At 43.3% G+C, this 14,519-nt stretch overlaps 1 protein-coding gene across 7 annotated transcripts in view; it reads right to left on the bottom strand.

Annotated features, from left to right (window-relative positions):
• The window catches only part of SHROOM2 (shroom family member 2), a 190,470-nt gene extending 176,206 nt beyond the window's left edge, over positions 1-14,264 (bottom strand). For 6 of the 7 annotated variants that reach the window (XM_073354553.2, XM_073354580.2, XM_073354589.2 and 3 more), the window contains exon 1: positions 13,036-14,264. In XM_073354553.2, coding sequence (XP_073210654.2) covers positions 13,036-13,254 — 219 coding nt within the window. In that variant the 5' untranslated portion in view covers positions 13,255-14,264. The remainder of the gene's footprint in view (positions 1-13,035) is intronic. The other variant, XM_073354627.2, reaches the window with a different exon arrangement.
• Between the last annotated feature and the right edge of the window lie 255 nt (positions 14,265-14,519).

The raw sequence follows: 14,519 nt of genomic DNA, 5'->3' as shown, positions 1-14,519 counted from the left end.
ACAACATCGAGATGTTAATTTAGAATTAAGGTTGCAGCAGTGCACTTTCAATCCAATGCAGAATTAGGGCAATATCCATGGAACCAGAATTTTCATTTAATAATAATTAGATCTCTAGCCCTTATGGTTGCAGTTAACCTCTTCCAACCATGAGCCAAACGGAACTGATGTAGTGATGTCTGCCTGAGTCTGCAGGCAGCTCCATTGCCTTTGCTGCTAAATCAGAGTTTTGATAATGTGTAGGTAACTGATAATTGCAGTTGTTCGGAATCTTGTGGAAGCTGTTACAAGAATCAGGTAAATTTCTATGATGCTGCTGGAGGAGCAATGAGCTGCAGCAGGGGCCGTAAATGGAGAGTCTGACAACGGTAACTATTTGTATTACCATAGCATCTGCAGCCAGCATTGTTGATCAGGACATTATTATGCTAGGTGCTTTATAAAACACAGAACAAAGAGATGGTCCTGGTCCCTGGCCCTAGGATTCAAAATTGAGGCCGAGAGGGAGTCAGACTAGTGGGAACAACTTCCCATCATAGGAACCAAAAGTCTGGTAAAGGAGGGAGTAGCAGAAACCTACCTATCCCCCTAACACTGGGGTTGTAAGGTAGGAGGGAAAATGAAATAACTGTCCATCTCTCTTCCAGAATCCAGAGGGATGAGAGTGTGCATGTTCACAAAGAAGGTTGGGAGGAGAATGCTGCAATTTATCAGACTGTTATTTATCAAAGTCGGATACAAAATCTGGAGACCTGAGTAAGGTCCAGGGGCTGCACCGCTCTAATAGAAATCCCCATACTTCCCACCCCTCCCTTTTCAACAAATGAGGACTGAGAGGTTTTTGCTTTGCTGGGCATTGCCCTTGAACCCTGGGTCTCCCCCAGCTTTCAAAATGGTCTTTGGTTAGTAGGTTCAGTCCTCAGACTATGACACATCTGTCAAAATATTCAAGCCCTATGTTTGAGTGGACAGGCATGAATAAGTAGGCAGGAGAGGTTAAAGAGGTAGTTTAGAAAAATATGAAGTGAAGATAAAGAAATTTTAGGGAGAAGTAGGAAGAGGCAGAAAGTACAGAGAAAGAGGAAACAACAAACGTTATGTCGTGAAATAACAGTACAGCCCAGTCCAGTTTCTAGGACTTGGGATTTGTATCCCTATTGATTGTCCCATTGTTCCTCTCCAATAAAAAGTATTCTCTCATGAGTTCCCACGGAGTCTCTTCAATATAAATCTACGCCACAATACCTGTGACCCAATCTGTCCCTTTCATATAATTTACGTAGCCAGTGTTTCACAGTTTCTCGTTGACTTTTGTCAGGCATCATCAGGATTCAGAAATACTTGTTATTTCAAGATCCTCTTCCATTGCCACACATCCTAGTTCATGGTGGGTTTGCTTTTAAGCTTCATATATTCTTATACAGATGTTTATAGTTTTATTTTTGGCCATGTGCCTACTTCTATTTAATTCCCCATTGCTTTTCTGGTATTTACTGGAGAAATGATGGGATTATACAGTTTTGGGTAGTAAGGCATTCTGCACTGTACCTTACTCTTCAGAGTCATATGAAACCTATTAACGGGGCTTTCCCATTTTATCTGCTGCCTTACACAAAATACTCTTCTACCTTTGAAGGCCTGACCTGGGTTTTTTAAACAAGAACTCTCTGGTTAAACTAGATGTAGAGGACTGATAGTGTGGTTGAACTCTGATGGGAAAACTCCCTCCTAGCTAACACTTGTAATCCTTAGTCAACAACTGTGTTTTTCACGCAAAATGCTGATATCATTATCTTGTTACGCTGAGGTGACCAAAGCTAAAATATAATTCGGAAACTTTCACTAAATTGTTTTTTGAACACATTAACAATAAAGATAGAGTTTTGAATTTTCTAAAAAACTTTACCCAAAGTTGTACACATTGTTGGAAGAGAGAAAATAAATTTGCTTTCAAAGACAAAGTATAGCTAATTTTATGTAGCCTAGGGTTACAAGCACTTGCTTTTCTTTCACTAATCCACTATACAAAGCTGATCCACAGACTTGGTAAAAAATTTCTGAATTTCAAAACTGATGAAATTTAAAAAGTTGGAAAAAATTCAAAATATATGTATATTTTGCAAACCTTCCCTTTCCTCCATTTTTTGCCAAACCACTTTCAATAACTCATCATAAAAAGTGGATCACCTTCCATCTTTGAGTCTGTTTGCTATATTGAACTTTATCGGGTTTTGATTAAAGCTCTGCAAACCTTACAGAACTGACTAACCCATCACAATTGTAGTACTATCCTTTCAAGATCCAATCACAATATTAGCTTTTGTGTAACTTTTAAAAGACTGCAAACTTTTTTTTACAGAAACAATGGGATAAAATTCTGACCTCGCTAAAATCAAGGGCAAAAATTCTCACAGGTTTCAGCAGGGACAGGATTTTTCCCAACATATTCCAAATGGACCCTCACCTCATCCATAATCCAAAGTCAAAAACTGGCTCAAAAGACTGAGAACAAGTTCACTTTGATATAAATTAACAACTACAAAGCATATACAAATTCATGAAACAACAGAAATCAATTCAGCTGTTGTTTTTACCTGATATATTTGAAGAAAGTGTTAATGAAACTGCATATATCATGAATAACGCTACATTTTAGTCACGGGTATTTTTAGTCACAGATATTTTTGGGAGCTCTGGGGGTGGTGCCTGCAGGCAGAGGCAGAATGCAGAGCTGCCTGGCCATGCTTCTGCCTAGGAGCTGAGCGCGGGGATGTTGCTGCTTCCGGGTAGCCCCCTAGTAGTGCCCCCCACAGCCCGCCTCACCCCATCCTGTGCCCCAACCCCCTGCCCTCTCTCACACCCCAACTCCGCTGGGGGGTGGGGGGGTGGGGAGCACGGTGGCCCAAGACTGCACCAGCAGCAGCCAGTGCAACTGGTGCAGGGGCTGCCTGAGCTGCCCCTGAGCCAGGCACACCGGCCGCTGCAGAAGTCACAGAATCCACCACCTCTGTGACAAACTCACAGCCTTAATCATGAAGTGTACACTGAGTAAGAGTTCCGCTGAACTGCTCGGGCCTGTCTCAAGTTTCTGTAATGAATAAGCCACAGATCTAGGGTCATGCGCATGACGACACAAAGCACACCTTAAGAAAAGGACAAGAATACATAGAAAGGAGCATAGCCCACAAGAAAAGCACCTAATAACTTATTGCGAGAACTCAAGAGCAATGAGGTAATACCTGCTCACTGACAACAAGCTGGTTATATCCTTCTAATCTATTCATGACTAAAAAGTGGGTGTGGGAAAGAACAAGTGAATGGGAAGTGAAGTTTAAACACATGCAGCTAATGTGGCAAACACATTGCAAAGACACATATACTGTCACATATAATGAGTAAAGAAAAAAACCCAAACGTTACCAAAAAAAAACCAAAAACCCAAAACACACAATCGTAACATTCAGCTAGTTAACAACATATTTTAGAGACTAACAAATTTAACGAAAGCTTATGCTCAAATAAATTTGTTAGTCTCTAAGGTGCCACAAGTCCTTTTCTTTTTGTGGATACAGACTAACACGGCTGCTACTCTGAAACATATTTTAGCAACCCTGTGATAACTTATTACTGCTACCAGAAGGCTGTTTCTTTTTAAATTTTTTCTGTCTATAATTGGTACCATTACTGTAACAGGATATATTTGAGAATCATGTTAGAATAGTGGCAACAGACACAAGGCAAAACTATCTTTATTACATTGATAGAGAACTTAAATAATAAATTGATATGTTCAAAGCTGCCTAGGGGATTTAGCCACACAATTTCTATAAGTGGGAACTGTGTGGCTAGTTCCTCTGGCTGGCTTTGTGTTTTTACTTGATTGTTTATTTTAAAGAACCAATGGTTGATCGGGCCAGGTACCTATACATAACTGAGTGTGTTGAGCGTAGAGGGAGGAGGAAAGCAAGGCAACAGCAACAAGTGTATCCAAAAGTGTTCCTTTTTGCTGGTGACAAATAGGATTCTTTCACACAACGTGAGTTCTACTGTATCATTTTAAAACAGTGACAGGTGCGAAGGACAAAAAATATTACGTGTTGTTTCAGTGTTACACACACCGTTTATAAAACTACATCCACATCAGCCAAAGCAGAACCCTGTGACTTCTGAGAAGAGGGAACGTTTAACCTCTCTTCTGAGCCAAGCCTAAAGATGAATTCCTGTGAGTCACAAGCCATTTTATTCATTCTCTCTTATCTCAGCCCTCCTGCTGGCACAACGTGAAGAACTAGAATACATTTCTAGTTATGTTTTCGCCATCGGTTTAATACATTACAAGATACTGTCTTGTGGAAAAGTTTCTAATGTTACCATGACTGTTCGAGACATTTAGGTAAGAAAACCTTCGCCATGTAAATCAAGGCAGAGCTGTTTAAATGACACCGTGGATAGACAAACCAAAGTAACACTCGTTCTATTTAACATAAGACATTCTGCACTCTTCTGTGTAGAAGCTCTCGCAGAAAAGAGAATTCCAATAGGGCATTAAGCTCCTTCCTTACCTGAAGTACCAATGGGGACCTCATAGGAGGACAGGGGAACCAACTCAGCTTTTCCAGATTATTTGAGCCCAAGCCACAGGGGGGGCAGAGAGCAAAAAGGTAAGCCCCAAACCATATTCACTTGCATTGCTTTCCCCTTCACGCTGTGGAATCCCCTGTATTACACTATTATTATACCATCTAGGAGCCCATTGTGCTAGGCACTGTACAAACACAGATCAAAGACAGTCCCTGCCCAAAGAGCTTACAGTGGAAGTGTAAGACAAGAAACAGATCGATATAGACAGATGGGGGAGTACAAGGAAATGGTGAGATAATATTGGTCAGCATGATAGGCAGCACACCAGCTGCCTAACCATTGTCAAGCTTTTTGTAGGCATTGCGGCAAAGGAGAGTTTTAAAGAGGGATCTGAAGAACAACAAAGGGGTAGATTCTAGGGCAAGCCACTCAGCCAGGCTTAAGAGAAACAGCACAGTAAATAAGAGCTATGTGTAGCTCAAAATCTTGTCTCTTTTATCAACAGAGATTGGTCCAATAAAGGATATTACCTCACCCACCTTGTCTCTCTCTAAACCTCTAAGATGGCATGAGGGGGAAAGGAGTCCAGGAGAGCTGGCTGCATTTTAAAGAATCCTTATTGAGGTTACAGGGACAAACCATCCCGATGTGTAGAAAGAATAGTAAATATGGCAGGCGACCAGCTTGGCTTAACAGTGAAATCCTTGCTGATCTTAAACACAAAAAAGAAGCTTACAAGAAGTGGAAAATTGGACAAATGACCAGGGAAGAGTATAAAAATATTGCTCAGGCATGCAGGAGTGAAAGCAGGAAGGCCAAATCACACTTGGAGTTGCAGCTAGCAAGAGATGTTAAGAGAAACAAGAAGGGTTTCTTCAGATATGTTAGCAACAAGAAGAAAGTCAAGGAAAATGTGGGGCCCTTACTGAATGAGGGAGGCAACCTAGTGACAGAGGATGTGGAAAAAGCTAATGTACTCAATGCTTTTTTTGCCTCTGTCTTCACGAACAAGTTCAGCTCCCAGACTACTGTACTGGGCAGCACAGCATGGGGAGGAGGTGACCACCCCTCTGTGGAGAAAGAAGCGGTTCGGGACTATTTAGAAAAGCTGGACAAGCACAAATCCATGGGGCCGAATGCGCTGCATCCGAGAGTGCTAAAGGAGTTGGTAGATGTGATTGCAGAGCCACTGGCCATTATCTTTGAAAACTCATGGCGAGCGGAGGAGGTCCCGGACAACTGGAAAAAGATTAATGTAGTGTCCATCTTTAAAAAAGGGAAGGAGGAGGACCCGGGGAACTACAGGCCAGTCAGCCTCACCTCAGTCCCTGGAAAAATCATGGAGCAAGTCCTCAAGGAATCAATTCTGAAGCACTTAGAGGAGAGGAAAGTGATCAGGAACAGTCAGCATGGATTCACCAAGGGCAAGTCATGCCTGACTAACCTAATTGCCTTCTATGACGAGATAACTAGCTCTGTGGATGAGGGGAAAGCAGTGGACATGTTGTTCCTTGATTTTAACAAAGCTTTTGACATGGTCTCCCACAGTATTCTTGCCAGCAAGTTAAAGTAGTATGGGCTGGATGAATGGACGATAAGGTGGATAGAAAGCTGGCTAGATTGTTGGGCTCAACTGGTAGTGATCAATGGCTCCATGTCTAGTTGGCAGCCGGTATCAAGTGGAGTGCTCCAAGGGTCGGTCCTGGGGCCGGTTTTGTTCAATATCTTCATTAATGATCTGGAGGATGGCATGGATTGCACCCTCAGCAAGTTTGCAGATGACACTAAACTGAGAGGAGTGGTAGATACGCTGGAGGGGAGGGATAGGATACAGAGGGACCTAGACAAATTCAAGGATTGGGCCAAAAGAAATGTCATGAGGTTCAACAAGGACAAGTGCAGAGTCCTGCACCTAGGACGGAAGAATCCTATGCACTGCTACAGACTAGGGACCGAGCGGCTAGGCAGCAGTTCTGCAGAAAAGGACCTAGGGGTTACAGTGGACGAGAAGCTGAATATGAGTCAACAGTGTGTCCTTATTGCCAAGAAGGCCAATGGCATTTTGGGATGTATAAGTAGGGGCACTGCCAGCAGGTCGAGGGACGTGATCGTTCCCCTCTATTCTACATTGGTGAGGCCTCATCTGGAGTACTGTGTCCAATTTTGGACCCCACACTACAAGAAGGATGTGAAAAAATTGGAAAACGTCCAGCGGAGGGCAACAAAAATTATTAGGGGACTGGAACACATGACTTATGAGGAGAGGCTGAGGGAACTGGGATTGTTTAGTCTGCGGAAGAGAAGAATTAGGGGGGGATATGACAGCTGCTTTCAACTACCTGAAAGGGGGTTCCAAAGAGGATGGATCTAGACTGTTTTCAGTGGTACCAGATGACAGAGCAAGGAGTAATGGTCTCAAGTTGCAGTGGGGGAGGTTTAGGTTGGATATTTGGAAAAACTTTTTCACTAGGAGAGTGCTGAAACACTGGAATGGGTTACCTAGGGAGGTGGTGGAATCTCCTTCCTTAGAGGTTTTTAAGGTTAGGCTTGACGAAGCCCTGGCTGGGATGATTTAGTTGGGGTTGGTCCTGCTTTGAGCAGGGGGTTGGACTCCTGAGGTCCCTTCCAACCCTGATATTCTATGATTCTACGGCAAACTTCTGCCTACTGAGAAAAACAGCTAGAAAAATAACCCCCACCTCCCACCAACAAGATACTACTTTGTCCATGTTCAGAATCTTCATTATAACATGTAAATAATCCCTAAAAATGCTGTAAAGCTGGAGAGCGGTACACACAAATATAGCATTTTAGGGAAGGTTTGATTTAGGTACTATCCCAAATAGTAGCCCCACTCTAAGGAGTGAATCAAGGGTTTAAAGAGAATTATGAGGCATGAAGTATTTCAGATGTGATTCTATGGATTCAACTACTGGTTTTTATAGTTTACTGCTTTTTCCTAGAGATGAGGTTATGTAAATGAACAAATATAGCTGACGATCTTTAGGAGGAAGTGGTCTGAAGCCAATACAGGCTCTGCTCCTCCATGCATTTCCATCAACAAAGAATGAAAAGCTCACTAGCTAGAGAACATATTGAACTCTGTGCTAGAGCACAATATTAACAACCTGTGAATCAGCTATTTACCTTAGTGGTCCTTTTTCTGCACAAATATAGCATTTTACCCACTAATATAAAGTTAGATTTATAGTTACTAGCAAATCTGCACTTTATTTTGGAAAAGTATTACTGGTAAGTGTTTGTTTCAACAAAAAGCCTTAATTATAATAAACAGAGTCTTGGTCTCTCTTTTCCAAAGGACACATACATGCTAAAACTCACAAAAACAAGATTTCAGTATCCTGTGTGTTAGGGGACAGGATTCATTTTTTTAAAAATTTCTATACGTACATACAAAAACCCAAGATCAACCAAGCCAAATCCTTGGCACATATATTCTTGATTTTTTCACCTAGCTGTAGTGTCAATCAATGAGCCATTTAGCCAGCTTGTCAAATGACTAATTTGCACAAAATGATGAAATGATTGGTTTATACTTGAGGAAACAGAAAAGTCTCTCTACAGATTTCTGTACAAATGGATAGCCATTAGTCTGAAAAAGAACTCTGATATACTTGAACCATTAAACAATAGTAATTATTTACATCATGTCTTTAAAGCGACAGGATTCAAAAATTCTTTATAAAAAACAGCAGTCACTTCTGCCACTGCTGAAATGCAGCTACTTTTGAAATGAAATAGCTCTACATAACCATTTGAGACAGAAAATATGGAAGAATTCTGTTGTCTAGTTAGAACAGAGGAATTTTACATCAAATGTAGATATTCAAATTAAGGTTTGCCCGTTACACTTATTCTTTGTATTTTCATAGCACTCAGGAGCGCCAGTCATGAATCAGGACCCATTGTACTAGGCACAGAATACTAGGCACTAGAATACTAGGCACTAGGCACTGTACTAGGCACAGTTTTTGTTATAAACACAGAACAAATCAAAACACCAGGCACGCACCCCCATTAGAAAAGTATTGTGTAATTTTTAATGGAAAAAAAGTAGTCAGGACTCAGTCTGCTCCTGATCTGAAAGGTGACATCTCCAGCTGAAGCTTTGCTTCATCACTGATTCAGAGGGAAGAGTTTCACCTACTGAATCAGCAACACTTCTTGCAACACCCCAGGTTTCACTTGGAGGTCTCTCATCCAAATATGAACCAGGCCCAACCTTGATTAGTCTGCAGTGAGATCATAGCTGGAGGAGGTATGGCTGCAGGCACTTGTTAAAGCAATCTTTTAAGTAGTATCAGCATTACAATACATCAAACTCTAAGCATACACTGCAAATGTTTCACATATATTATCAGTAAAGTTATCTTGATCATGTTAATTCCAGCATGATTTGTTAATCTTTACATGTTGTTAGTATTGCAAATGAACTGAATTCCAAATTGATATTTTCTACCCATCCCCCACATCCAAAGCTGGGAATGATAGGTACGTTTTCTGCATATTATCAAAAAGACATTTTAAAAAAGAGAAAGTTAACTATATTTAAAGCTAGCTAGCTGTCAAAGAGATTATTTTCAAAGGTTCACCCATGACAATATTGAGGTTTTCATTATTAAATTCAGTGTTCGCTTGCTTCATTCAAAAAAAAGAAAATGAGATAGTTAAAAGTCACACCTATACAGTGAGCAATGGTTCAGGTCAAGTAAAGATTCTGCAAGTTGCTATAAAAAGTCAATCCGCTTCCTCAAGGATCAAAGTTACCATAATAGGCAAAAATAAATTGCCTTTGGGGCAAATTTTTGGAATGCGCTAGAAGACATGCACAGAGCTCTGGAAGAAATACAAAGCATAATGCTATTACTTTTTAATGTATAGATTTGCAAAACCAGATTGAAAATCCCTACTTTTCTTTCAGGAGTAAGATTTTATTGTCAAGTGAGGATACTAAAACCAAGACACTGAAAAAAATACATTTAAGTATTAGTCAACAATGCAGTTGCATATGGGTGGGGTAAGTTTCAGAAGACCGACTATGTTCAAGACCTGAACAAGCTGTATCATGTACCATTTTTGTTCATGATCATTGCATAAAAAAAAAAAAATAAAAAAAAATCACCCCACACACACACTGTGTGGTGGGTGAACTCAGACGTGTGCTCCTGAATTACGTAGTTAGAACCTTAAGTTTTCTGTTTCAGTTGCAGGGTAAGAAGAAATATTGAAATGAGCCAGCTTAATCACCCAATTAAGTGATCCCACCTGTTGATCACTTTAGATAAGCTATTACCAGCAGGACAGTGGGGTGGGAGGAGGTATTGTTTCATGATTTCTGTGTGTATATAAAGTCTGCTGCAGTTTCCACGGTAAACATCTGATGAAGTGAGCTGTAGCTCACGAAAGCTCATGCTCAAATAAATTGGTTAGTCTCTAAGGTGCCACAAGTACTCCTTTTCTTTTTGCGAATACAGACTAACACGGCTGTTCCTCTGAAACCAATTAAGTGGGATACTCTAGTAGTACTGTTATTCGGTATTAGTAAGATGACTCTAGTTTGACCTTTCTTTGCATGTTGGATGAGTAAAATACTTCCTGCACCCAACATTCCAATGTTTATGGCACACATACTTATCTCCCTACTGAGATTTAAACATAGATTTTCTTCAGTTTAGCATGCTTTTCCCTTAGTGCATTCTGGTAACTTGGTAGATATTAAATTGACTAAATTTCAGTTTAACAAAGAAAATCAGGAGTAGTTTTAGAAATTACCTTTGCCCGAGAGTCTCCCTACTCTTTTAATGGGGTTTTTGGAAAAAAAATATTTCTATTTTTAATCTTGATGTATTTTTAAGCCACCTGTGTCCCTTTATGGAGTAGTTGTCCTGTATATGGTACGGAAAAATAGGGAAGCAGACATTTAGGCCACAAAATTTTTCCATGTGATAGAAGGGTACAACTCCCATGGACGTATTGGTCATCCTTGGTTCTCAAACACCCAAAGCTTGGGACATACACGCAAAGGCTCCAAACGCTTAAGCAGATATGTATCTTTGCTTATGAGAACTATCCTATTACATGAGCAACGTTATGGATGTGCGTCTTTGCAGAATCATGCCCTTGTCTGCAGCACAATGTGAGAATCTTCAGAATAGGAACCACTTCAGCTTCCAGGAGTGAGACTCAAACATAGTAACAACAAGTCCCCTTCTTTGGGATCCTGAAATTTCTGAGGTCTTGGGCCCTAAAACTAAAGGTACATGGTTGGAGGCAAGGTACATGGTTGACAGACACTCACTTTTTTGTTTAGATAAGCCCTAATTTGGGAAGTCCAGAATACGTAGACTTGTAAACCCATACAGAGAGAGAAAAACCCTACTTAGTATGACAATAACAATAGAAAAGTTCTTGCTCTGGGATGTTCAAGGATTTGCTGACCTCTCACATTCTTTATGTACTTGGAAAATAGGGACAGGCAAAATGTCCCTGGAGCTGGCAGACCAAGAGCTGTATTTCTCCCATACCAAAGCTTCAGAAAAATATATTTTGACTTTTTCTTTGTGTGTGTGGCGGGGGGAGTAATGCACAAACACTAAGGGTCTGTTTTTGTTTTTTGCTTGCATAATAACACAACTGCCTTCATGGTTTTTAAACCATCAGTTAGATCCTAATGTAGTTGTTTGTTTAAGAAAACACAAGGGAATTCTTGGGTCAAAACATATACCACAATTGTCAATTTCTTAGAAAACACATAATAATGCATCCTTGACAAGTAAGTAATGTGTGCATAATAAACTGAAATATACATGATCTAGAATAGTGAAACTCAGCATACACATACATAAACACACTTTTTACCCAAGAGACTTTCCTTTCTCTCATACAACATGTTTAATCACGTTCCGTGGGAACTTTTGATTTAAACCAGATTTAAAATACTATGCTAAATAAATATTTTGTAAAATTAACAAAATCCCCATGGAAAACTCAGCATCAGGGCAATGAGTGCTAGCCTTTACTTTGAATTTTCCTGGGTTGTGTCAGAACTTTAATACAATACAATAATATAAAAGCCGGAAGTAATTTCCACTATGGATGGTGGGGGGAAATGTTCCTTCATTCCACTCATTTTCTCAACATTTCAATGGTCATTCAGAATGATCTGAAAGGTTTCTGAGGGGAAGAAAAAGAAAATAAAAAGCAACAAACCCTTTTCTAGAAGTTTAAACCAGCAACATTTTTAACGTTGTAAAGCTGAGGTGCTGTAGCCAAAAAACAGCTATTAGGTACAGCCTTGTAAATGGGTTTAACAAAAAGAACGGTTTCTCTGAACATACATAACTGTAAAAAGAAAAGGAGTACTTGTGGCACCTTAGAGACTAACCAATTTATTAGAGCATAAGCTTTGGTGAGCTACAGCTCACTTCCTCAGATGCACCTGAGGAAGTGAGCTGTAGCTCACCAAAGCTTATGCTCTAATAAATTGGTTAGTCTCTAAGGTGCCACAAGTACTCCTTTTCTTTTTGCAAATACAGACTAACACGGCTGTTACTCTGAAACCATACATAACTGTGTAATGAAATGTCAAACGAAACCCTGCCAAATATATATATAGCAGGATTGATGTATACAATTGAAGAGTATTGTAGTGTTCAGATACAATTACATGCTTCACTATAAAAAATTAAATAAGTGGTGAATAAACTAAAACTACAGAAGTATAGCTAACGCACGTGTGCCCCTAGGTTTACCTTTCCAACAAGCAATAGAACACAACAGCCTAATAGTTAAGGGAGTTTATTGCTTTGTTTATTTACATTCTCACCCGCCCCCTCCCCCACTCCCCAACGTTGTCCTTCTATTACAGGTGCAGGCCAGTGCTAAAGAGGAGAAATGAGACAAGAAAACAGCAGTACACAACTGGGGAGAGGGGAACTGTACCCTTCGGCCAAGGAACTATTAGAAGGTTAAGGAAATTATGAACCCATGATGTGATCAAGCAGGAACTACGAGCAACAGGCAAATGTCTTCCACTGAAGCAACAAACTAGAAAACTCCAGCCGAGAAAGATCCCCCTTCACGGGCACACTGCAATTCACATTAAGACCAAGAGCAACAAAAAAATGGCAAGCGACATAAATTATCATGCACTTGTCTCAAAATCGTTGAGCAACGTTCAAGCTTCCAAGTCGTGATCAGGATACGAGAAGCTTGTTAAAGTCACTGCTACCGTTTTCAGCAAGAGTCGATACAAGTATAGTGTTCCCATTCATTATGCCAGCCTATTGTTTGGATCGTGTAAAGACTATATAGATATGGTTAACCTGAGAGATGGGGGAAAGGAGAGATTACATACAACGAAAGATAAGAAAAACTGGGGGGGGGGCGGACGTGTCAGGTAACAGCCCTCGCTCTCCTGCACAGGTATCTTACCTTGGTGATGATGAGAGGTTCCCCATGCTCTCTTCCTCCTTTTAAGGTGAAGCCCCAAGGAGCCCCTCCAGTCAGCAACACTTCCACCAATTTGCACCCATCCCCTCCCCTCTGCTCCACCACCATCATCATCTGCCCCTGATCCACAAACACTGCATTCAGCCGGGGATCTTTGTCTGGAAATCTCTCCGGTCCGCCTCTGAACTCCACGTTCTCCATGGCGCTGCCGAGCTGCTGCTGCAGCTACTCTAAAGGCAGGCTCCTGCCCAAATGTCCCAGCTCCTTCCTAGCCGGATCCAGCGTGCTGCGGCTGACCTAGGAACCACATACCTAACAAGAGTTTCAAGCGTGGTCCCATGGGGGTGGGGAGCGATCCACCCCTGCACGCCTCTTCCTCTTGATCCCGCTTGAATGTTGCAAGCCTGGAGGCCACAAGCGGAGGGGAAGAGCTGGGGGGAGGGGGGTTTGCGAAACTGCTCTGTGCCCAAACTTGTGGGCACTTGGCAGCCCCGAGGCAGGCAGGCAGAGTTCACCCAGGCACTGCAATGGGCTTGTCCGCAGCTGGAGGAGGGAGAAGCGGCTGCGATCTCCCTCCTTTGGCTCCCCCCCCGGGGAGGGGGGGGCAAATCCTGCAGAACAGGGAGCAAAGTCACAGTGGGATTAGCAACTCCCCCCTATGGCGGGGGTCACCCGGGCGCTCACACAAGCCGGGGGGGAGGAAGGAGGACCCAGGCCAGGACCCCGCAGTGGGACGAGGGGGGGGCCGGACAAAGGCGGGCGCCGGGCAGCAGCCGCGAGAGGACAGCGCAGCGGCTTGCCCGGGCAGGAAGCGCGGGTCATCAGCGGCCCCCGGCGCCCTCTCCGGCACACACGGGGCGGCTCCCCACCCCGGGCTGGGGTCGCATCCCCCGCCGGGCAAGCAGCCGTGACCGGGAGCAACCCCCAGCGGCTGCACCCGCCGCCGCCGCCGCCGCCTCCCCCCCTCCGGCTTTCCCAGCGCTAGAGCAGCAGGGCCGGGAGGAGGGGGCGGCAGCTGCTCCTTTCCTCAGCCTCCGCCCGCCCCCCCCCGGGCAGCCGGCTGGCGCGCCTCTTCCCCGCCCTGCGCCGTGCGCGGCCTCTGTGGCGGGGCGGGAAGGGTTAACTGCTTTGTGTGCGGGGTCGCGTCCCCACGCCCCGGCCCCCTGGCGGGGCGGGCGGCGGTTCTGCTCGGTCCCGCTCTCGCCCCCGCTCCTTCCACCCTCATTTGTTGCCCTCCCCGGAGCGCATCCCCTACCTGGCAGGCGGGAGGAGCCTCGGCCCGGCTCCCGCGCCCCTCCCGGGCCCTCTAGTGGCCGCCAGCGAGACAAGCCGGCCAGGGGCTCGGGCCGGCTCCCGGTGTAGCCGCGGCCCAAAATGCCCTTGGGCATCTCCCGGTGGAAGCAGGAGCTGGCCCCCACTTTGCAGGTATCCCAGGGGTAGCCCTGTTAGTCTGTATCCTCAAAAAC

Source organism: Lepidochelys kempii, chromosome 1 (genome assembly GCF_965140285.1).
Source record: "Lepidochelys kempii isolate rLepKem1 chromosome 1, rLepKem1.hap1, whole genome shotgun sequence".
NCBI lineage: Eukaryota > Metazoa > Chordata > Testudines > Cheloniidae > Lepidochelys > Lepidochelys kempii.
This window is presented reverse-complemented; position numbering and strand designations above follow the sequence as displayed.